The sequence below is a fragment of the Leucopleurus acutus genome, assembly GCF_964270905.1.
Source record: "Leucopleurus acutus genome assembly, chromosome: X".
NCBI classification, from domain to species: Eukaryota; Metazoa; Chordata; class Mammalia; order Artiodactyla; family Delphinidae; genus Leucopleurus; species Leucopleurus acutus.
Window position 1 is genome coordinate 92,695,311 of NC_139148.1, and position 25,478 is coordinate 92,720,788.

The 25,478-nt window shown below is 36.4% G+C and overlaps 2 protein-coding genes across 2 annotated transcripts in view; both read left to right on the forward strand.

Moving 5' to 3' along the window:
• RADX (RPA1 related single stranded DNA binding protein, X-linked) overlaps positions 1-12,620 on the forward strand; it is a 62,970-nt gene extending 50,350 nt beyond the window's left edge. Inside the window, exons 13-14 of the mRNA XM_082864629.1 lie at positions 4,651-4,818; positions 11,633-12,620. Coding sequence (XP_082720755.1) covers positions 4,651-4,818; positions 11,633-11,763 — 299 coding nt within the window. The 3' untranslated portion in view covers positions 11,764-12,620. The remainder of the gene's footprint in view (positions 1-4,650; positions 4,819-11,632) is intronic.
• An 8,178-nt stretch (positions 12,621-20,798) lies between these two features.
• RNF128 (ring finger protein 128) overlaps positions 20,799-25,478 on the forward strand; it is a gene marked incomplete at its 5' end in the record, with an annotated part of 97,351 nt that continues 92,671 nt past the window's right edge. Inside the window, one exon of the mRNA XM_082864631.1 lies at positions 20,799-21,204. Within this exon, the coding sequence (XP_082720757.1) occupies positions 20,799-21,204 (406 nt within the window). The remainder of the gene's footprint in view (positions 21,205-25,478) is intronic.

Below are 25,478 nucleotides of genomic sequence, written 5' to 3' on the forward strand. Positions count from 1 at the left end.
GATATGTGGGCCTCTCACTGTTGTGGCCTCTCCCATTGCGGAGCACAGGCTCCGGACGCGCAGGCTCAGCGGCCATGGCTCACGGGCCCAGCCGCTTCATGGCATGTGGGATCCTCCCGGACCAGGGCACGAACCCGTGTCCCCTGCATCGGCAGGTGAACTCTCAACCACTGCGCCACCAGGGAAGCCCTATTTGTGTTCTTTTTGATGATAGCCATCCTGACAGGTGTGAGGTGATATCTCATTGCTCTGCTCTTTTAGTGTGAAAGCAGCCATAGACAATGTGTAAACGAATGTGCATGGCTATGTTTGAATAAAACTTTTTAGACCCTTAAATCTGAGTTGCATGTAATTTTCACATATCACAAAATATTCTTCTTTAGATTTTTTTTCAACCATTTAAAATGAAAAAAATGTTTCCTAGCTCATGGGTTGTACAAAACCAGGTAGAGGCTATATTTGACCCTTCCCCCCACCAACTCATAGTTTGCTGACCCCTCTTCTAGATTCCCGTTTTTAGATGAAACTGATTAAACCAATCAAGGCAGATAAGTCTGTATGATTTTTAAAGTTCTTCCAACATGAAGTTTGTCCAGCCTACACTGATACTACCTTCTGGTGGTTTATTGTCCCTCTGCTGTATCTTGCTGATCTCTGGAGGACCCAGTAATTTTGAAGTGTCTTATTCTGGGAGCCAGAAAGGTTATTCAGACCATAACCCTGTTACTTGGTCATTAGCTCTGACTGGTCTAGGGTGAATCATTATTGAAAATATTGAACGGAATTTGTAATCTTACCTCCCACGATTCTAATGGCTCCCAACAACCACCTGGGTACTGTGGCAATAGCAGAAACCCATCTCAGAAGTACCAATTCTTGTGTTAAAATTCTTGCTATGCCATCTCACTTGACTCAAATAAGTAGATAGTATTAATAAGTGCTAAAATCTCGGCCCATTGCCTATTATGTAATAACACACTTCAAAGAGAAGATATTGGGATGGAGTGTAATAACACACTTCAAAGAGAAGATATTGGGATGGAGTAACACTAAATTTTCAGTGCCTTTAGCCCAGGTACAAAATTTTTAATCTATTGGTCAATTTTAAGAATTATTTCTCACTTTAAATATAAGAAAGTATTTTTCAAAAGCTTTATTGGACTCATAGATAGTGTTAGTATATCACTGACTCTGCCAACACTAATTTAGTTACCCATGAAATGCTGAGTCAGTTAAAGCTTAAGAGTTCCCTCTTCGATTTGCATTTGACTTAGACAATAGGGAAAATATTCAGCCAGTCTTTAGTAAACCTCTGAAAGCCATCTGTTTATCTCTTGGAAATCAAGAGATACAAACCCCAGTAACAATAGGTATAATTTAAGGAGAGCTGTCAAGACAGTATTTTCTAGACTTTTTGTCAAAAGATTTTTTGTCAAAAATTTTTTATATGGTTTGTTCTTTTCCTTTTCTGCAAAATGCATTTAAATGATAATTTAAAAATTTTAATAGCATTAATTGTAACATCAAAGTAATGTAATATGCTATAGTTAACATGGAAATCATAAGGCTTTACTTACCTTGATTTTTTTCTCCTATTAAAGCAACCAAGCAGGCCAACATAATTCCTGCCCTCCTTGGTACTGGCCTGCAAGCTCAGGATCAATTATTTGTACCCCTGAGGTATGCCTCCTTCCGTACTGAAGACTACTTGAACCATTAACTGAGTAGCACTGGGTTCCCTCACTCTTGGTTCCCTAACTGGCTATATCCTTAGGATATTCTGTCCCACTGGCATGCTTCCCATTATTGTATCTTGAATGGAGCAGCACACTGGATTATATGGGTTCCAGAGGTGGTTACTGTTGCCACCCCTTAATTCTGTCCCTTATTCCATTGCATAATAAAAGTAATTTAATCCTTAAACCTTAAGTAGCTACTATCAGATTTCATCAGTGTAAGACACTTTTTTCCCCGTATTTTAACATCTTTGAAAATTGATACGGATCTTATAATCGATGTCATGCCTTTGTTTAGTTGGTAGCATTTTTCTTTCTTAGTGGTATATAAAATAATGATCATCTTAAAAATCAATGGTATCTTAGATTCCATGAAACATGGTATATGCCAAGTACCCTTAGCTATGTGCTTGGATTACAAATTGCCCTCCTCTGCAACACACAAAAACACACACTTTTCACTGGAAAAGAAATTCAGTGACAACAAAGAATTTGAGAGGAAGATATATAAATTGCATACAATACACTTTACAAAAGAGGAATATGAGCTTGTTTGATTTTATATCTGCCTCTAATTTTTAATATAGTCCACATATATATCACGTTTACCTAGATAGTATGTTGTAAGTTATCTAAGTAACACATAAACAGTAAGTCACCATTGAAGTGCATTATACATGTACATTGTGGGGAGGATGTTTGTGTTCATCTCTTTTGCTGTTGGGAATATGGATGAATTCATATTTGAACACAATGCACAAATGTCCTAAAGTCCAATATTCGAAAATTATAGGTTAAAAATACACACATATACATTCTTTTGCTCAATTTAACAAATATTTACTGAGCACCTAAGGCATGCCCAGCACTGTTCTGGGGGCTGAGGTTACATGTGTTAATGCAACAGATAACAGAGCCTGTGGTAAAATGAGATGGTGATAAGGGTTAGAAGAAAAGGGTTGGAGAGTGCTGTTGTAGGAAAGGGCTAAATTTTAAATAGAGTTGTCAAGGGAGGTCTCCCTGAGAAAATAACATTTCACCAGACACCTGATGGAGGTGAAGGAGCAAGCCGTGTGTTTACCTGGGGAAAGAACATTCTATGTACAAGAACATCAAGTACAGAGGCCCTAGGCATGTTTACTTATACATTTGCACTCTGAACTCTAGTTTTAACCAAACAACTCATGATGAATTTTACCAATAATGTTGAAGCTAAACTCACAGCATTCTGTAATTTAGAAAGCAACTCATAATAGCATCAGTGACACACTGATAATGAAGCTATCTTCCTGAAAATATCAGGATTTCCAACTTCTAATATTTCCTCAATTCTAAAGCATACGTTTTTTTTTTTTTTACATTTGCAAGTTGGAATGCATCTTATGGTCAATGGGTACATTAATGCAGCATTTCCTTTTTCATTAAAAAACTGTTACTAAATTGCTGGTATGTCTTAGAGTTAGATTTGGTATTAGAATCAAGGAAATGGGATGCCATTGTGTGCACATTGACATGAGTTTTGCAGCATTGCTAAGAGTTCTGAGGTAGCTATACTTGTAATACTGAATTGGAATCCACAGTAAATTCTAGATGGCATGACTGTTTTAGTTTATGAATACCAGATTTTAGTAATCCTTAAAAAGCTTTAAGTAGCTCTTAGTTGTTTGTTAAGTTAAAGCTATGGAACTTAGTGTCATTTGCCCATAAAATCAAAGAACGAGGGCTTCTCTGGTGGCGCAGTGGTTGAGAGTCCGCCTGCCGATGCGGGGGACGCGGGTTCGTGCCCCGGTCCAGGAAGATCCCACGTGCTGCAGAGCAGCTGGGCCCGTGAACCATAGCCACTGAGCCTGCACGTCCAGAGCCTGTGCTCTGCAACGGGAGATGCCACAATAGTGAGAGGCCCGCGTACTGCAAAAAACAAAAACAAAAACGAACAGACTTGCATTTCTGGATCAGTTTACAGCTTAACTGGAAGGACTTGTTTACTTACCATTTGCTCCTACTCCATACTTCAGCATTGCTATAGGGCTGAATAGGAGAGATATAGAATCTACAGGACTTGCTGACTAAAATATCAGGGAAGAATGAAAGGGAGGAGTTAAGGATAACTTCTAGGTTTCTGGTTTGGGTGACTGGGTGAAATTCAGAGTTTTCAAGATGTGCTCTGTGCGTTTACCCTTGCTCCAGCCAAGATGGTCTCCTTAACTCTGGTCTTTACTTTTGGCTTCTCCCTGTCCTGCCTGAAATACCCTTCTCTCTATTTAAATGTTACTCATCCTTTAATACCCAGCTCAAACCCTTGACTCTAGGAATCTTTTTTTATCCACCCTAGTTGACATTGACTCTCATAAAGAGTAACAGACACAGGTCAGGATTCATATTGGTTGTTTCCCCATACTGCAACCTTTTCTAGCCCTAATGGTGAGTGATTAAAGTTTTTCTTGTATATTTGAGGACAAATGGAATCTTGTTACTACCATCCCTGGCCTTGCTTGAGTCTTATATCCTTAAGTCCAAATTGCAGTAATTGAACCAGTAGTTACCTCTGAATTCTCCTATCCTGTAATGGCACCTGTCATGAATGATGAAGAAAACACCCTACATGTCTTCATTTATGTGACTAGGCTATCCTCTGGATATTGAAATTTAAGCCTTCTGTCAATATTAAAAGATTTGGGATTGTTATTTCCAGCGGTGGAGATAGATTGCTCCAAAGTGTCTCTTCTTTCAACCAATAGCATGTATTCATAAATGTTTGTACAGGAAAGGGTTTAGTTCCTAGTTTTGAAAGTTTTTTTTTTTACAGTTTTGAAGCTATTTGGCACATGTGCGGATCAAACCAGCAAATCTGGCCACGTTAGCACCATGTACTAACCCACTGCACTTTTAATAAAGTGTGATTTTTCTTTAACAGGTCTGAATCATGAGAGAGCAATCAGTGTTGCATTCCTTCCCGAGTATTCTCCGGAAGATGTCCGAACATCTCAAATAGACACATTATTGACCTGCATGAATTACAGCTGTGTGTTTCCACGGGAATTAACTGGCAATGACCGATTTCAAGGTCCAAAAGCAGTTACAGGTAAGACAATCTCAGGATCTTTTCACTCAGAAAATAAAATTAATATTGCAAACAGTCCTAACCTTAAGATGTTATTATATAAATAGTTCTAGCCTTAACATTTGATATAGTTTAAAGAATTATTAGGTAAAAGTACCCAAAGACTTATAAATGAGAATATATTTTTAAATAAAATTGGATAGATTAATGGTTTCTATTCCAGGCAGGCATTAAGAATGTTCTCTTATAATACATTTTTAAATGTAAGTATTCATTAGACCTAAGTGGTATGCACATGGAGCAGTGCAACTTCTACTCTTCTCTCCTTTTAATTCAGGCCTTTCACCTTATAATTGCCTGAAATCTCAATACCTCCATAGTATAGTAGAGTACAATTGTTTTCTCTTATAAATGTTCAGTTATTCAAGTGCTATGCAATAAATTTCTTCAGGAGTGTATGTAATCCCAGTAGTGAAACCCTTCAACCAACTAATTGTTTAGGCTGCTACATAATATCCTGAACTATAAATCATTTCTATATACCAGTAAAATTATGTGTCCAATTATAATTATCCTATTCACTTTCTGTTGTCATTTCTATTTCCTAAGCATGTGGTAAAGTTTCTAGCCATTTTCATCAAGCTTATAAGAATATTACATTTTAAAAAGCTTTAAAGAAAGGCTTTATTATCTTGGGATTTTTGTGGTGTGTCTTTCTAAGCTGATGAAACCCTTGAGTGGGTGTCGTTTTTAAACAAGTCTTATGAGCTGTACCTGATGATGAAGTAGCTTTTGGCAGTAATGGTTACTGCAAACTGAACTTGAGTATCTAATTTTGTAAGAGATGAGGTTTTTTATTTTTCCACAGTCCATTTTAAAGATGGTATATTAGTTAACTTGCAGTATTACTTCTTACATTTCAGCTCCTTAGACTTACAGTAACCCAGATTTCGTAATTAGGGCCCTAATATGTACTTTAAATATTTGTGCACTCATGTTCTTGCTTCATGCAGTATCCACTTCTGTCACGTTTCTTCTGCTATATGTGTATGTTATTATTGATATAAAAAATCAAGGCAAAATCCTCAGGTATCTACTAGTTGCTAGTGCCAGTAGTCTTCCAGCAGTCACTAACATGGTCAAGTGAAAATACCTGGTACCATTCTGCCAAAGCAGTTAGTATTTTGGGACATGAAGGGCAAGAATCACTAGAAAAGTGATGTAATCAAAAGCAAGGTGATTCATTTTGAACATGGAATACCGTATTTTTCATGACATAATGATAGTGTCCGTTTAGCTCTGTGCAAAGCATTGTGCCTGGACATTTTACATAAGTTACAACTAATCCTAACAAGAGACTTTCAAGGTAAACATTATTATCCCCTATTTATAGATGATTAGACTGAAAATCAGAGAGACTCACCAGCATGGATAACAGCTAGGATCTAAACCCAGATCAGTCTGATTCAAAACATTTCTATTCCCTCCATAATTACAAACTGAAAGATAAAAATATACAGAATAATGTAATGCAGTGGCTTATAGTATAACATTGGTATCATCTTTTAAACATTTTTATGAACTAGTTTCTTTTTTATTATAAAAGCTATACATGTTCATAATTTAAAAATTCAAACAATACCAAAAGGCACAGGGTAAAAGTGAAAGTTCCCCTCCCTGCCTTTGAAGGTCCATCCCCTTCTGCCAACCTACTCACCCACTCTCTGGAGGTAACCAGTATTCTTTGAATCCTTAAGAAATTATTTTTGCATATAACAGTATATTCTGTCTCTCACACACGCATACACAAACATACACTCTCTCTCTCTCTTAAGTACACACAAATGGAATTATAGTAAACATGGTCTCATAACCTACTTTTTCCTTGTAACACTGTGTTTTGAATAACTTTCATATTAGTATAGAGAGAGCTACCTTTTTCGTTTAGTAACTATAAATATTCCACTGTGTAGATATACCTGTATTTACTTAATCAGTCCCCTATTGATGGACATTTAGATTGTTTCCAAATGTTTTTTTTCTTTTTCAAATGTTTTTGATATTAACAAACAGTACTGCAATGAGTATATCTATCTGTGTGTATGTATATAATATAATCTTTGTGCACTTACACATCTGTAGGATGAATTCTTAGATGTCACTGACTCAAAAGATATATGCATTTATAACAAGTTACACTTTAGCCAAAAGAAAGAGTGCCACTTTACTCACACCCTTAGAAATACTAGGTGTTATCAGTCTTGTTAATCTTTGGCAGACAATAGGCAAAAAAGTATTATATCATTATCTTCATTTGCATATCTTAATTATTCTAAGCTTGAATATCTTCCTATGCTTATTGGCCATTTATATTTTTTCTTTCTATGAACTTTCTATGCTAGCTTTATTTTTTCCATTTTTCCATGAGCATTCTTTTTCTTATTAATTTGTAAGTTCTCTTTGCATATTGAAGAAATTTACCCTTTATTGTGTGTTGCAGTACTTTTACCAGTTTGACGTTTATTCAGTGGAAATCTTGATATTTTAAGTAATTTTATTTTTATGTACTCAAATATATCAATCTTTCATTTCTATGGTGGCTGGTTTTATGTCATACTCAAAAAGGCATCACTCAGTCCAAGATTTTTTTTTAATTCACTATGTGTTTTTCTGATACTTTTATAGCTTCGGTTTTTTACTCATATATAATTTGTACTGTGGTAAAATATACGTAACATAAAATTTACCACTTTAACCATTTTTAATTGTACAATTCAGTACATTTACACTAAGTACATTTACACTAAGTACAAGTACACTAAGTACACTAATTTACAATGTTGTGCAACCATCATCGTTACCCATTTTCAGAACATTTTCATCATCTGAAAACAGAAACTCTATACCTGTTAAACAATAACTCCCCATTCCCCCCTCTCCCTAGCTCCTGGTAACCTCTCATTTTACTTTCCGTCCCTGTGAATTTGCCTATTCTAGGTATCTCATATAAGTGAAGTAATGCAGTTTTGTCCTTTTGTGTCTGGCTTATTCACTTAGTATAATATCCTCAAGATCCATCCATGTTATAATATATATCAGAATTTCATTTCTTTTTATGACTGAATAATATTCTGTTGAATGTATGTACCACATTTTGTTTATCCATTCATCTGTTGATGGACATTTGGGTTGTTTCCATTTCTTGGCTGTTATGAATAGTTCTGCTGTGAATATTAGTATTCAAGTACCTGTTTAAGAAGTCCCTGCTTTCAATTGTTTTAAGAATATCCCTAGGAGTGGAATTGCTGAGTCATATGGTAGTTCTATATTTAACTTTTTGAGAAACAACCAAACCATTTTCCACAGCAGCTGCATCATTTTACATTTTCACCAGCAATGCATGAGGATCCCAATTTCTCCACATCCTCGCCAACACGTTATTTTCTGTTTGTTTGTTTGTTGATAACAGCCATCCTAAAGCAGTATCTCATTGTGGTTCTGATTTGAATTTCTCTAATTACAAATGATATTGAGCATCTTTTCATGAGCTTATTGGCTATTTGCATATCTTCTTTGGAGAAATGTCGATTTAAGTCCTTTGCCCATTTTTGAATTGGGTTGTTTGGGGGTTTTTTTGCTTTTGATAATATGGCTTCATTTTTATAATTTAAAATTTTAATCCATTTGGAATTTTATTTTGGTATAGAGAATGAGATAAGGATCCAGCTTAATGTTTTCCCAAGGGATTAGCCATAGTTCCCAAATCATTTATTGAATAATACTTACTGTTATGGTGTTATAATTGGTATTATATTTAACTATGAAGTACAAGGAGATATATATATATATATATATATATATATATATATATATATATATATATACACATATACATATACACACATATATATATCCCACCTCTTTGAAAGCATTGTTTTCATTGATAAACATTTCAGAAGCATAGCATGATATGGAAAGGTTTTAACACATGTAAGAAATAATTTTATTATTCTCTAGATAATCAGAGTTTCCGACATTATTTTCAGAGGCAGGAATACCACACTATATTACAAGATAGGTTAGACTGTGCTGCAGTACAAAGCAATTCCAAAGTCTCAGTGACTTAATACAGTAAAAATTTATTTCTTGCTCAAGTCAAGTCTGATGCAATCAGTTATTAGCTTTCTCCCCAGCAGTGATTCAGGAATCCAGCATGCTTCCATCCTGTTGCACCTCCAACAGGAACAAATGGCTTCTAGGGTTGTCTAGGCAGAGGAAGAAATAGATGAAGGAGACACTGACTTTTAATTTTGTTGGACCCAAACTGCCACATCATTTCTGCTCACATTCTCATTTGCCAGAACTTATTTACATGATCCCAAGCTAACTACAAGGGAGGCCAGGACACTTTGTCTCCCATGTGACCATGAAGAGGAAATGGAGTGGCAAACACAAAGCATTGCCTTTGTCACACTCACCTTCTGCATATGTGATGTTCCTAAAAATGTACAATTTTAGTAATTCCAACATTTTAAAGTGACATGTAGAGAAGCTTATTTTATAGGTAAAATCTATAATCATTTTAAAATGATTCCTTTGTAATGTAAATAATAACATTTTAATTTAATACTAGGTTTTCTTAAGTAGAAAATGATGGTTGCTGGCATTTAATTAAGTGCTTACTATGTGTCAGCTACCATTCTAAATGCTTTTACATGCATTTAATCCTCACAACAGCCTATGATATAGGTACTAGATGAGCAGATTGAGGTGCAGAGAGGTTGTCATTTACACAAGTAGGCAGAGTTACCTAAACAGAAAGCTTACTTATACGTTATGTTGCAGGTACTACGTAAGTCATTATTTGTAGAATGATATGATGACAATTAGAATTATTAAGGTTTGGGTTTCTGCTGTTAGCATCAAATCTGAAGAGCTTGAAATCTTTCCAAAGCATCTGGATTAAAGTCCATCCCACTCAAAGAAGAAGAAAATTATATAGTACCAGCAGTTGTTATTATATTCATTGTGCTTTAGTGAACTTGCACAATTTTAAATCATTCATCAGATTTTGTGACATGCCTAGCAGATGTGGCTGTCCTATGCAGCTAATGAAGCCTAAGCTTGAGGAGCTCTCACTTGTGTAAATCCTTTCCACAGCACTTCTAGGGTTTTTTTGTATTTTGTTTTCTATTTCATAAAGAAGACCCCCAAATAGTATACCTTTCAAGCCCCACAAAATCTAGATCCACTACTGGGCCTTGGTCAAAATTTTGTAGAGATATAGCTCTAGCACAAAAGGTTAAGAGCCCATGCCTTGGTGCCAGACTGTCTGGATTAGAATCACCCTGTGACTTTGCTTAAGTTACTTAACCTCTAAATGTTTTAGCTTTCTCATGTTTAAAATGAGGTCTTTGTCATGTGTAACCACTGAAGTCTGTGATACAGTAGCTTGGTAGTGGTTAGTGTTTTGAAAGAGATTCCTTAAATACCATTTTAGCCAAGAAGAAGAAGAAAAGAAAAACATTACTTTCTCACCTTTTGCAGATTGGCTCTGTGTTGTGGCACCCCTTCAGTGCTTAGCCAAGATGTTTATGACTCTGTCTTAGCCCTCACTTCCTGTTCTACAGAGACTGATGGTCAGCCAGAGGTGAACAATGAGAGTTTTCTCAGGCCTTTTCTGAACATGCATCCAGCACTGGGCATACATGTAGCCTTCTTGATTCCTTGGAATACACAGGAGCTCTTAAAAGCTCATATTCCCCCACGTATCTCTTTTCCCAGGCCCTTCCTCCCCAGGCTTTTTGGTCTGTCTATTGCTTGTCCCAACTTTAAAACCCTGATCTATCTGCTCTGACAAATGCTTTTGCCTTTATATGCTTTCAACAAAAGCCATTGGGAAAGCTACCCTAGTCATGGGATGCTCCAAATTGGGTGAAACACAAGCAAGCTCTTGCATCTGACCTTGAGGGAGCTGCCTGACAGGTCAAAGTACACAACCACATCTTTGAGAATAAGGTCTGTGTAGCTCCCTCTGGTGCTAGCAACCTGCACCAAGAGTACGAGCTGCCATCTTCATGGCTGCTACTGATCTGGGGAGTAGGCGGGCAGTTTAAAACACCACAGCACACTCTTACCATAGTGCAGCAACTTCTTTCTTCATTAATCTTTCACCAGGTTGTTAAGTTTTTGTCTAGATTCCAGAGTTCTGGAAAAGTAGATCTGAGAGGTTTTTTGCCAGCTTATAAGTTGCTTTAGTGGAGGAACAGAGCCCTGAAATTCCATACTCTGCCATTTTCATCAATGTCACTCACCCGATCCATTCTTGATAAAGCTTCTTAAGAATATCCAAAGCTAAGTGTTAGTTAATAAAGCCACTTAAAAGGAAACATACTTTAAAAGAAGCTTCTTTTTTAAATTTTGCTTTATGTCTTGTAAATTTTGCAAATAATTGATGATTGAATTGCAAAATAGAAAAATTTATCTTTGTATTTCCTTGAAGGGTAGTAAGAAGTTGTTTACTTGGCACCTAAATGACCTTGAAAATATGTAGATTTACTTTGCTCCACTAAATAAATAAATAAACAAACAAATAAGGCTTTGGAGTACCAGCCTGTATCTTGACATTTTTGGTAACATCTGTTTGATGTATTCGCTGTTATTGGCAGAAATTACTATATTATAACTTTGATGAATGTATGTGATGAACTGGAGGGAAGAGGGAGAAGATGAGAGACACTGTTAATTATAAGAAAAAAAATCAGCTTATGTGATACTAAATCCAAGTAAATATTTAACTATTTTACAATACTTACCATCTGCTTTTTACTTTTAGGTGATATTATAAAAGCAGCAACTGAATTGGATAAAGTGCATATCGTTGGTATCTTGGATATCTGTAATTTAGGTAACGGTAAAACAGAAGTCTATTTGCACAAAATTTATAGACCAGATAAAACTTCTTAAAAACTGGCAGATGAAATTATTAAAGGTTATAAAGAGGGCATTGCTTTAAAGATATTCTGTCAAAAAAAAAGATATTCTGTCATTTTGTTGGTAATTTCAGTAACTGTTTCTCAGAGTATTACATACACTCTAAAGTTAAGTGGTTTTATGTTCGTCTTGTATTTGGAGCTAGCACACTTCATTTTAAATTCATTCTTTGGAAAGGTCACTGAAACAATTTGTGTGTATCAAGAAAGTTCATCTTACTTCTTTCTATATGACTGTTATCTTGACTTGTGATAATTTGTGTTCACTGTTCTATTTGTGAAGTATACTTTTATTCTAAAGCCTCAGCATAAGGCATCCCAACTTAAGAGTAACTTTTCATGGACATTTAACATTTTATTCGGCTGTAATGGGGGATTTTGAATTGCTGATTTGAAGATTAAATTCTCCTAAAATGGTCAACCTGAATTTCTCAAAACCAAGGTAGTTTCTATCATTTTCAAAGGCACACATGGATTGTTATGTTCCATTTGCCTTGGTCTTTAGTTTGGTCAGCTGTACAAAGAGCATGCTAAATTAAATTGTTTTAAGGTTTTCTACTCCCTAATGTGACTTCTTATCCTTTGAATTTCTAAATGTTTTGACCAGTGTGTGGTCTTAAAGCCAGAGGCTACAGTATGTCTGTGTTCTTGCTATGTTCATTTGTAATTTTGGTACATGTAATGTGAGTTTAAATAGTGAAAATTTATCTCAAATTAACATTTTAAGTGCTCATATTGAAAGTATAAAAGAGTAGCTAAGGGAATTGATTTTATTCTGGTTGTCTATCTTACTTCATTTTAACTGTAAATGGCCATTCCACATGTGCAAGATTCTGTGATTGACATCTACGTGGTTAGTTAGATGAGCCAACATGACCATCACTTGAGTTAAAAAGTACTGTTTCAGGCTTCCCTTAGCGGCACAGTGGTTGAGAGTCCGCCTGCCGATGCAGGGGACGTGGGTTCGTGCCCTGGTCCGCGAAGATCCCACATACCGTGGAGCGGCTGGGCCTGTGAGCCATGGCCGCTGGGCCTGTGCTCCGCAACGGGAGAGGCCACAACAGTGAGAGGCCTGCGTACCGCAAAAAAAAAAAAAATACTGTTTCAAGATGAATCCGATTGTAGTTAAGCTATTAACTTTTAGGCTTCCTTCTAGCCCTGTGGTTCTGTAACTTCATATGCTATACATTTTAAATGTGTTGGGCATCATGAACCTAAAGACAGATGCTACAGTTTTTTCATAAATGTGTTCAATCTTTTGTTCTTTAAAATTGTGTTTAAACATTAATTAAAATAGGGAATCCTTCTCATGTTAAAATTTTGACTGTATTATTAAAGAAGTTAAAACCTATCTCATTTTGAATGTATTTGATGTTTTTCCTTCATATTTTTGGCCTATATTAGACCTACACATGCTTGCTAAATGAGCCAATATGATTCTTCCATATGGGTTGAAAACTGTTGTTTATCAAACAGAATCTGGGCTTTTGTATTAAGCTATTATAAACTTTAACAGGCAATTCAGTTTTAGTGCCTCATAAAAGTTGGAGAAGGGAAAAAGTTAATACTTAAATGGCTATTGACTAAAATACCTCAGGCCGAGATTGCAAAACTACACACTTTAACAGGTGTAATTTCTGTTCTTATATTGAATGAGAAATATGAACTCATTATTAAGTTTTAGGATCCTGGACTTCCCTGGTGGCGCAGTGGTTAAGAATCTGCCTGCCAATGCAGGAGACACGGGTTCAAGCCCTGGCCCGGGAAGATCCCCACATGCCACAGAGCAGCTAAGCCCGTGTGCCACAACTACTGAAGCCTGGGCACCTAGAGCCCATGTTCCACAACAAGAGAAGCCACCACAAGGAGAAGCCCGTGCACAGCAACGAAGAGTAGCCCCCGCTCGCCACAACTAGAGAAAGCCTGTGCACAGCAACAAAGACCCAACACAGCCAAAAATAAATTAATTAATTAATTTAAAAAAAAGATTTAGGATCTTTAAAAACAACTTCCATGGCAATTTGTTTTATATTATAGTAATGTTTCTATCCAAATTTGGAGTTAAACATCTGTGTCCACATTTCCAGTTTATGGCAAAATTGGTTAGCTACTGTGGCAGTTTTCTAAGAAAAAAAGCAAACTACATCAGAATACCTTATCTTCAAGTGACAATATGTGTTGATTCTTTCCAAAGCAACACAAATATACTACTGTGGTGTCACTTTTATATTAACAAATCAGTTAGTAAATTATGAAATATTACATAGTCTACCACAAGACCACAATCTTTCACTGAAGTTTCTAATTTTAGATGGTACATGAGATCTACACATTGAAATCCTTTGATTAAACTATTAAAAGAAGAATCTGAGTACATGTTTATCCTGCCACTTTTCTTTGTTGGAATTATCCTGCATTAATTTTATTCATATTAAGACAAGGACTTTTAAAAATTTTGAAACCCTTATTTGGTGACACTAATAATATTTGATGTTTTTGGCTAGATAGCTTCTGCCAACATGGACTATAGATTATAACCAATTCTATTATTCTGAAGTCATTTATATGGTTTATAATTGAGCTGGTTGCTATTTTACTAGTTACCTGTTCAGGTACAGTTCCTTTTTTTTTTTTAAGCATTGCTACCCATGAGTTTTCAGGTAAACTGATGGGAGGTGAAGTATGTATTAGTACAGCTTATTTCAGTAATCAGTTGTGCTTAGTAAGGAAATTTTAGGGAAAAGGGTTAAAATGAATACGTAAAACTAGATTTGGGGATTATCTGAAGATTTCAGTTATTTGCGATTATATTTGAGTCAAGTCATATTACATTAATGTCACATCTCCAAAATGGAAACATTAGATAAAAACTTATCTCTTGGTCTAGGTCACACCACCCACTAAATATTATCCCTCATTCTTACATTGTTATGTTGATACCACTTCTAGCCCTAAGTTTTTGCTTTCCTTTATACTAAAGAAATAAAAAGTAGATTTTGAAAAAACAGACTTAAAGCTAGCCACAGGTCTGTCCCTAAATCCCTGTGGAACTTTAAGGAAAGCCACTTAAACTGCTTGGCCTTAGTTTTCTTATTTGTAAAATTTGCAAAATAATGGTCCCATCCAGTTGTATGATTCTTTTGGTATGTTAATATCGTTATTAGAACAGTAAAAATGTCTTTGTGTTATTATCATGTGTGTCATGAAAATGTGGTTTTCTATGAAGAACATTTTAAAGTTATGATTAGACCATTATCAATTATAGCAGCTCATCATAACAAAAAAAATTGAAATATTTAAATCCCAGTTATTTTTATTGCTGATGTTCTTCCTAATTTGTTGCCTTTTCAGTGATTGATACATATATGTATTTTTTTCAAAACAGAAATCTGAAATATTTTAGCTGTTTTTAATCATATGCACATTTTCATTGAAAATCAAGTAACTTTTTTTTAAATTTGAGTACTTCTGATGCTATTCTGAGATTATTGCATGTGACTTCTAGTCGCTTAAGATCTAGGAGTTGCCCCTAACAAGGTTTTTAATGTCTGTTTTGTAGATAGGAACCTGAAACAGAAAAAGACTAAATGATTTAATGTAAAATTGTCAAGGTGGGCTTCCCTGGTGGCGCAGTGGTTGAGAGTCTGCCTGCCAATGCAGGGGACGTGGGTTCGTGTCCCGGTCTGGGAAGATCCCACATGCCACGGAGCGGCTAGGCCCATGAGCCATGGCCGCTGAGCCTGCGCGTCCGGAGCCTGTGCTCCGCAATGGGAGAGGCCACAACAGTGAGAGGCCCGCGTACCGCAAAAAAAAAAAAAAAAAAAAAATATTGTCAAGGCAATTAAATTTTAAGGTTGGGCTTATAACTCCAATGTCTGTTTCTTTAAACTCTAATTTGAGCACAAAGTAAAACGTTTGAATAATAATAAATTTTCAGCTAGTAGATTACTGTGAGATAAACTTCTCTAAATCCTAGGGTTCATAAAATAATGAGCCCAGTTATTGCAGCATATATCCAAGTATTTGAATGCCCACTCTATGGCAAGCACTGAGTTTGCACTAGGAACACAATACAATACAAGCAAAAACAGACATGGCCCCTACTGTCATAAAGCTTACAGTGTTGTGGAGGAGAAAGACATTCAAATAATTGCACAAATAAATAAGATAAATTTCACAAAGGAAGCTGGCCGGGGGGCATTGGGAAAGTTTTTCCTGAGGAAGTGAACTGAGGTGTAAAGGCCTTGCAGCACAAGGTGTGCTTGAGAACTTGAATGAGAACTGATATGGCTGGAGTGCGGAATGTTGGATATAAGACGAGACAGACAGACAAAGGCTCTTGCAAATTACACAGAGCCTTATAGTCCATGGTAAGGATTTTAGTATGTATCTTCAGAGCATTAGGAAGCCATTAAGTGGTTTGTGGCCAGGGATATGCCTTGATTCGATTCATGTTTTAGAGTGGTCACTGTCTCCTGGAAGGAGAATGGATTATAAGAAGGTTAGCAGAGACTGCTAGCTGTACCCTAATACCTATTCTATAGTAATAGTTCTCCCCATGTTTAGCTAAACACATGGCTATGTAGAATAAAGAATACTTTTTCTTGCTTCCTTTGTAGCTGGATATGGCCTTGTGACTATTTCTTTTATTTGGCTAGGGCTAATATTAAAATTAATTTCTTTTGAACATACACCAAGTCAGAGTCACCCAAGGCAGAACTGGAAGTTTGCTATGAATAATCAAGGGGTACCTGTATTCTATTAGAAACACAGCCCTGTACTTCCTCATCTTTATTTTTTATTTATTTATTTTTAATAAATTTATTTATTTATTTTCGGCTGCGTTGGGTCTTCGTTGCTGCACGCGCGGGCTTTCTCTAATTGCGGCAAGCAGGGGCTACTCTTCGTTGGGGTGCACGGGCTTCTTATTGCGGTGGCTTCTCTTGTTGTGGAGCACAGGCTCTAGGCTCACGGGCTTCAGTAGTTGTGGCACGCGGGCTCTAGAGTGCAGACTCAGTAGTTTTGGCTTGCAGGCTCTAGAGCGCAGGTTCAGTGGTTGTGGTGCCCAGGTTTAGCTGTTCCGTGGCATGTGGGATATTCCCGGACCAGTGCTCAAACTCGTGTCCCCTGCATTGGCAGGCGGATTCTTAACCACTGCGCCACCAGGGAAGTCCTCGTCATCTTTAAATGGTAGGTTTGCCATAGCTGTTATTCAATCATATGGAAAAAATTGAAATGTTCCTTGCTTAAGAGATGAGTGATTCACTTCTCTATACCTTAATTAATATTGTGTACCTTTGCTAAGATACTTAATATTTATTAAGCTACAAGTAGTTGAAAAAGTCCAGTAGTATTAAATGTTTGAAACATAGCAGTGGTTCTCAAACTTGACTTCATATTGGTATCACCTGGAGAGTTTTAAAAATTACTATGCCTGGGCTTCCCTGGTGGTGCAGTGGTTAGGAATCCACCTGCCAATGCAGGGGACACAGGTTTGAGCCCTGGTTCAGGAAGATCCCACACGCTGCAGAGCAGCTAGGCCCGTGTGCCACAACTACTGAGCCTGCACTCTAGAGCCCGCGTGTCTAGAGCCCGCGCGCCTAGAGCCGGTGCCCCGTGACAAGAGGCCACCGCAATGAGAGGCCCACGCACGACAATGAAGAGTAGACCCTGCTCACCGCAACTAAAAAAAGAAAGCCCACACGCAGCAATGAAGGCCCAACGCAGCCAAAAATAAATAAATTAATTAATTAATTTAAAAAATTATTCCTACATGCCACCCCCACCCCAGGTTTCTGATTGGAGTGTAGCCTGGGCGTCAAGAGAGTCAACATCTCCCCCAGATGATTCTAATGTGCAGACGAGTTTGAAAACCACTGTTACATAGTCCTGTTTCAAGCACTTGTTAGTTTTATTAGAGATCAAGCTTCACCCAGTACTTTGAACTTACCTCCTATCTAGGTGCCATAGTTCATCTGCTCTCAATGCAGCTTCCACTTCAATTGTTCTGATAAGGAAAAATTAACAATTGATAGTTTTGAAACAACTTTCATTTTCATAGAGTTCTAGCATGGCAGATCTGGAAAAGACTTGATAGATAAATTTTAACCCAACCTCTTTCATTGTGTAAAAGAAGAAAAAGTCCAGGAGAGGTTATTATTTTCCTGAGGATATAACACTAGCTGTTGCAGTATCAGCACTTGCACAACCTTTTGGTTTTTAAGATAACTTCAGAAATTTTCAGAGAACCACGTAAAGTACAAATAAAACATCAGACCTTTATAGATTGGAAGTTGAAGCACGATGAGGTTGAAATAAAATGACAGCAGCTAATCTGTCAAAACTACAACTAGGACTTCCCTGGTGGCGCAGTGGTTAAGAACCCACCTGCCAATGCAGGGCACACGGGTTCAATCCCTGGTCCAGGAAGATCCCACATGCCGCGGAGCAACTAAGCCCGTGTGCCACAATTACTGAGCCTGCGCTCTAGAGCCCACGAGCCACAACTACTGAGCCCACGCACCACAACTACTGAAGCCCAAGTGCCTAGAGCGCGCGCTCCACAGCAAGAGAAACTACCGCAATGAGAAGCTCGCACATCGCAATAAAGAGTAGCCCCCACTCACTGCAACTAGAGAAAGCCCGCGCGCAGCAATGAAGACCCAACGCAGCCAAAAATAAATTAATTAAAAAAAAAACTACTAGATCCCATACTGTTCATCATGTACAACTTGTATAATCTAAAGTTCTTAAATTGTAAAGTGTGTAAGAATTACCTGGAGAGCTATTTAAAATGTGAATTCCTATATATATTCCTCCAATTTTGATTCAGGCTGACCCAGAAATCTTCACTTTTAATAAACTTCCAAGTGAGTCTAATGTAGGTATTCCACACATAAAATTTTAAAAACACTGAATAAGTACTAGACCACTCACCCCTCCCCCAGCAAATTACCTTAAGACTTAACTGGAAAATTGCATTGATGGGTATTTATCGTTCTAGGACTAATTTTACTTAACTGTAAAATTTTAAAAACAATCTAAAATTATCTTTGTGAGTTATGACTCTCTGAAAGCCATACAAGGAAACATAAAAGCACTTACATACAAGGTATATAATGCTGGTTACCATACAAAGTCATGCACTTCAAACTTCAGAGTAATTTAAAATAGTTTAGCAAAGTTCACCAGTGCTGCCATAAAGTGTTATGGAAAGTTGTCATTTTAAAAGCATATAATGATGTTCCTTTAGAAACAATTTAATAACTGGTAGAGAAGGTTAACTCAAATTTCTACAACTTTACTAATGAATTGCCTGTTGAATGCTGATGTTGAATTTATCACAGATGTCTATTAGCAATTAGCAGACTAATCATTTTGACAATAACACTTTTGTTTTCAGTTTGATAGTTTTCTTTATCTAGTGAATACAGTCTTTATTATGAGTTTGAACGTTGGCGATAGTGTTTACTCTGAAATAGACCATGAGCTAATACACAAGACCTTTAAACTTTTCATGAATAATTATTAAGTGATTACTGTGTGTAAGTTGTTACTAATACCAGGTACTGTGAGGGAGATATGAGTAATCAGCAGCTGTAACAGGATAAAAAGGTTCATATTTCTCTTGTGCATCTGCTGGGATTTATCCATCAGGTTCTACTGCAGATTCCGTGAACTCTCCTCTGCTGTTAACTGTTGGTTCCCACTTTCAGGGTCCAGTCCAACGCTAATACCTCAGATGCCCAAGAACGGACAAGAAGTGTGTGTGGGGGAAAATAGCTTTATTGATCATGTCCTTCAACAATGTTTCCTATTTTCTGTTGTCCTGTCCCCTTGACTCTAGTGGTATTCCTTATTTCAGACTATTTTCCTTGGACTTCAGGCTACCATTGTGTCTGCCTTCCTTTTGACCTGGTGTCTTTCTGCTTCTCTGACAGCCTGTTGCCTATTTGTGTAGTTTGCTGACTCTTGGCCCAGTCAGACTCCTGATATCTCTGTTTGTCTTGTTGTCCATTCATCTACTCCTTCACTAGCCCCTTATTCACTTTGTTATAAAGCAGAGACTAACACACCATTGTAAAGCAATTATACTCCAATAAAGATGTTAAAAAAGAATATATAAAAAATGCAAAAAAAAACAGCTTACAGTAAAGGAAGCAATGAAATAACTAAAGCTGTCTATACATTTGAAAGAACTAGAATTAAAATTTTTAAATGTTAAAAGATAAACCTTGAACAGTCTTTTGTTAGAGTATAACACATGGGACATAAAAATTAATGGAATGCATCAACAGATATTTGAGTGCCCACCATGGGCAAGGCCTTGTACTTGAAAGGATCTCTAACGATGAATATGTTTCCTTTTCAATGAATAAACAAAGGTAGCATAAGATGTTCCTTGGGGAGCCTGTTAAGAAAAATTCCACAAAGAAGTAAGAGAAAAAAAGGCTGTGAAATCAATTCTACCAATGCCGTAGCAATTAAAATGATGGATCTTAACTTACTTCCGGCTGAACTGGTTGATAGCATTGTTTCAGCAGGGCTTGGAAAACCAGTTTGGTGTTTTAGATGATCTGAGAGAGGTGACTTTCATTTTGTCACATGGTAATCCCAAGAGTCCAGTTCCTCATTCCAATCCACTCCATGTTTATGAAAGTTCATTAGCTGGAACAGTAAGAAGAAAAAAATGTCAGTGAAGGAAGTCATCCAGTCCTGATAAGTTGACATGTAGAATAAAGTTGATGGTGTTATTTATTTCTAAGGTAATCCTGGTTAAGGGTTACATGTGTGTACAGTTGGAGGAGGGGCAGGCAAAACGGAATGTAGCTAAGTAAAGTGAAATAGAGCTGATGTATTCAGAGCTTACGTTGCTAGAGGTGAGATCAGTTACCTACTTGCAGCTGAAATTTCAAACTTCTGCTTAGTGGGGACCTGAGTGGACAAATGGTGACTGATAGTTGGAAATATCAGCAGACATCTTAAATTTTATTCTCAAATGAATGAGCAATGAACCAGGAGAATAAGTCCGGTTGTTTTCAGCTGCTGGTAATTTTTACCTTTTTAGTTAGAATCACAGCACCTTTTTCAATGAATGCCCGTGTGACTGTGGCTTATTACAATGAAACCAGCAACTACACTTCAACAGAGACATGTGAATGTGGTGTTTATGGATTAGCCTCACCGGTGGCTAATGCTATGGGGGTGGTGGCCATCCCTAAGGGCAGTAACTACCTAGCTTGTGACTACAACACTGAGTTTACTAATACTAAGAAGCCCTGGATTGCACTGATAGAAAGAGGTAATTGTACATTTTCAGAAAAAATTCAAGCAGCAGGCAGAAGAAATGCTGATGCTGTTGTGATTTACAATGCTCCAGACACTGGCAACCAGACGATACAGATGGCAAATTTCGGTAAGTAAGAACTGATTCCCAAAGAGGGTGAATGTCTTTGTTTATCTTAACATGGTATTTCCATCTACAATGACTCAGGGTCTGGCAATGAGGTTGTAAAACAAGTGTATTTTAAATTTTCTTGCCTGGCACTACTCTGAATTACTTCACTATTATTTAATATTGGCAATTAATTTGTTTCAAGGTCAAAAGCAATTCATGAAGTGGTTCCTGTTTTCTTTCACGATGTTCTTAGCTCTACTAGTTTTCTCAGTGTGTATTACAGAATTGCTTTTTAATAAATGTGCCTTTACCTGTAACCATTCAAGAAAATATAAATATTTAAATTTCATTCTTAATTTGTACTTTTCAGTTTGATTCAGGGTTGTATGTATTCAAGTGTGCAGTAACTGCAAAACTGATTCATTATTATGATTAAACAGTAGCATATTGTAAGTGTGAAAAATGCTTACAGAAATGAGAATTCAACTCTCTGCTGTGTGCATGTGATATTTTAATGTCTGTGGGACTAATATACCTAAAACTACTCTGTAAGAAACATTATACATTGAAAACGGTAAGGCTGAAATTGGATACCTCTGTAATTCACACCAAAAGTAAAGATTTCCCTTAAAAATGTTTACTTATGACTTCTTAAGTAAATATAATTATCAAATTTATTAATTTTGTGAAGGAATGTACTTCTTAGAATTACTGTTTTCATTTTGTAAAAAATGCCACTTTCCAAATAAATGGTTTTAAACTAATGAAGAAGTAGACTTCTGAAACAAGTTTTCTATACTGTAGGTGGGTAAAGGTTTTTTGACCCCAGACTTGGCCAAAGGAGAAAAATGGTAATTTCAAACAGGGTAAGATCTGGTTGAACACAATACCAGGATAATTGGTATTCTTACCACCAAGTTTGGCCTCTGAGAAGATTAATGTAAATTAAATCAACCAGATTTCAGAACTGTAAAAAAAAAACAAATTTGTGTTAAGAGTAGTAGAGTGGAACATCCAGGTTGTGTACCTACAGTATGGCAATTTAGTACTAATCTTTGAAAAACAAGCTGCTTGTTTCTCTGGGTATCAAAAACTAGGTAACATGGTCTTTAACAGTACAAAATTATTGTAAATGTACAAAGCTCTACTTGCTACCTTTTGTAACATATCCTGGACATTTGGAGAACCCAGGCATTCACATTTTTTTCTTTTGAAGTTAAGAGCACTTCATAAACATTATCTGCATGTACCTATAATTTTACGAGTGAATTTTATTTTTGTAGAAATAAAATGAGGTGGCTTTCTGTTGAAGATTAGAAATTAAACCTTTTCTAAGGAACCTACTTGCTCTATGTTTCAACTTAGAGATTCTGAGTATTCTAGGTTTCCTTTTACATGCATAGCCACATTCTGCTGTTCACTCCCCTGCTTTCTTTAGGATAATTTTCTTTCTTTTTTTTAAATTGAAGTATAGTTGATTTACAATGTTGTGTTAGTCTCAGGTGTACAGCAAAGTGATTCAGTTATATATATATATATATATATATATATTCTTTTTCAGATTATTTTCCCATATAGGTTATTATAAAATATTGAGTATAGTTCCCTGTGCTATGCAGTAGGTCCTTGTTGTTTATTTTATATATAGTAGTGTATATATGTTACCCCAAAATTCCTGATTTATTATCCCTCCCCACCTTTCTCCTTTGGTAAACATAAGTTTGTTTTCTATGTCTGTGAGTCTGTTTCTGTTTTATAAATCTTCTGCTTTTTTAAAAGTATAAACAGTATCAAACTAAATAGTAGTCATGTTTTCCAAACTTGCTTTGCATCATGCAGTAAGGGCCAACTACTGGAAAGTAGGTGCTCAGCCACTGAATTTAAAAGACTGACCAAAACAGTAAATCTCTCCAAAAGGCATGCACAGTCATTTGAGTATATGTCTCTGAGCAGAATTTAAGAAACAAAGCAGTTACATTTATCATTGAATATATACTTCCAATATAATCAAGGATATGTGATCAAAAACATTTTTTAAAGCTACGGCATTGCATGTTTTAAAATAAGCACATTTGAAAAGATAGCATAATCATAGTAACTGTAATAGTTAATATTTATTGCCATTTAATATATGTCAGGCACTGTTTTAGGGTCTTTATTTAATGAATGTTGAGCTTTAACATTAAACGATCTCAACCCCAAAGAATTAAAATTGTAAGTTTAGTGTTTTGCCGTTATAAAACCTGTCAACTAGTGTGTCATTGGAGTTCTTCCTTCCCAGAAATTTCTCTTATATAGATACTATTATATGATGCAGTTGACAAACATAGGGAAGGGAGTGTGGATACGAAAACTCTATGATCAGCCCCTAGACCATTAAAGATTGAGTCATTATTTTATAACATAAGCCAAAATTGTGTTTGTTTTTGCTGTCTTTCATTAGGGTTTTGTTTAGGCACAGAGGGTAGGGCAACAACTCCTCCTCCTCCTCCTCCAAAAGCTCAAGGCTTTACCATCTATCACATTATCTATTTTTTATTAGTTATCTATTTTATACATATTAGTGTATATATGTCAACCCCAATCTCCCAATTCATCCCACCACCACCACCCCCCGCCAAATTCCCCCCTTGGTGTCCATACGTTAGTTCACTACATCTGTGTCTCTATTTCTGCCCTACAAACCAGTTCATCTGTACCATTTTTCTAGGTTCCACATATATGCGTTAATATATGATATTTGTTTTTCTCTTTCTGACTTACTTCACTCTGTATGACAGTCTCTAGATCCATCCACATCTCTACAAATGATTCAATATTGTTCCTTTTTATGGCTGAGTAATATTCCATTGTACATATGTAGCACATCTTCTTTACCCATTCGTCTGTCAATGGGCATTTAGGTTGCTTCCATTACCTGGCTATTGTAAAAAGAGCTGCAATGAACATTGTGGTACATGACTCTTTTTGAATTATGGCTTTTTCAGGGTATATGCCCAGCAGTGGGATTGCTGGGTCATATGGTAATTCTATTTTTAGTTTTTTAAGGAACCTCCATACTGTTCTCCATAGTGGCTGTATCAATTTACATTCCCACCAAAAGTGCAAGAGGGTTCCCGTTTCTCCACACCCACTCCAGCATTTGTTGTTTGTAGATTTTCTGATGATGCCCATTCTAACTGGTGTGAGGTGATACCTCATTGTAGTTTTGATTTGCATTTCTCTAATAATTAGTGGTGTTGAGCAGCTTTTCATGTGCTTCTGGGCCAACTGTATGTCTTCTTTGGAGAAATGTCTATTTAGGTCTTCTGCCCATTTTTGTATTGGGTTGTTTGTTTTTTTAACATTGAATTGCATGAGCTGTTTATATATTTTCGAGATTAATCCTTTGTCCATTGATTCGTTTGCAAATATTTTCTCACATTCTGAGGGTTGTCTTTTTGTCTTGTTTGTAGTTTGCTTTGCAAAACCTTGTAAGTTTCATTAGGTACCATTTGTTTATTTTTGTTTTTCTTTCCATTACTCTAGGAGGTGGATCAAAAAATATCTTGCTGTGATTTATGTCAAAGAGTGTTCTTCCTATGTTTTCTTCTAAGAGTTTTAAAATGTCTGGTCTTACATTTAGGTCTCTAATCCATTTTGAGTTTATTTTTGTTTATGGTGTTCTAATTTCATTCTTTTACATGTAGCTGTCCAGTTTTCCTAGCACCACTTATTGAAGAGACTGTCTTTTCTCCATTATATATCCTTGCCTCCTTTGTCATAGATTAGTTGACCATAGGTGTGTGGGTTTATCTCTGGGCTTTCTATCCTGTTCCATTGATCTCCATTTCTGTTTTTGTGCCAGTACCATACTGTCTTGATTACTGTAGCTTTGTAGTATAGTGTGAAGTCAGAGAGTCTGATTCCTCCAGCTCCGTTTTTTTCCCTCAAGACTGCTTTGGCTATTGGGGGTCTTTTGTGTTTCCATACAAATTTTAAGGTTTTTTGTTCTAGTTCTGTAAAAAATGGCAGTGGTACTTTGATAGGGATTGCATTGAATGTGTAGATTGCTTTGGGTAGTATAGTCATTTTAACAATATTGATTCTTCCAATCCAAGAACATGGTATACCTCTCCATCTGTCTTTGTCATCTTTGATTTCTTTCATCAGTGTCTTATAGTTTTCTGAATACAGGTCTTTTACCTCCTTAGGTAGGTTTATTCCTAGGTATTTTATTCTTTTTGTTGCAATGGTGAAAGGAATTATTTCCTTAATTTCTCTTTCTGGTCTTTCGTTAGTGTATAGGAGGA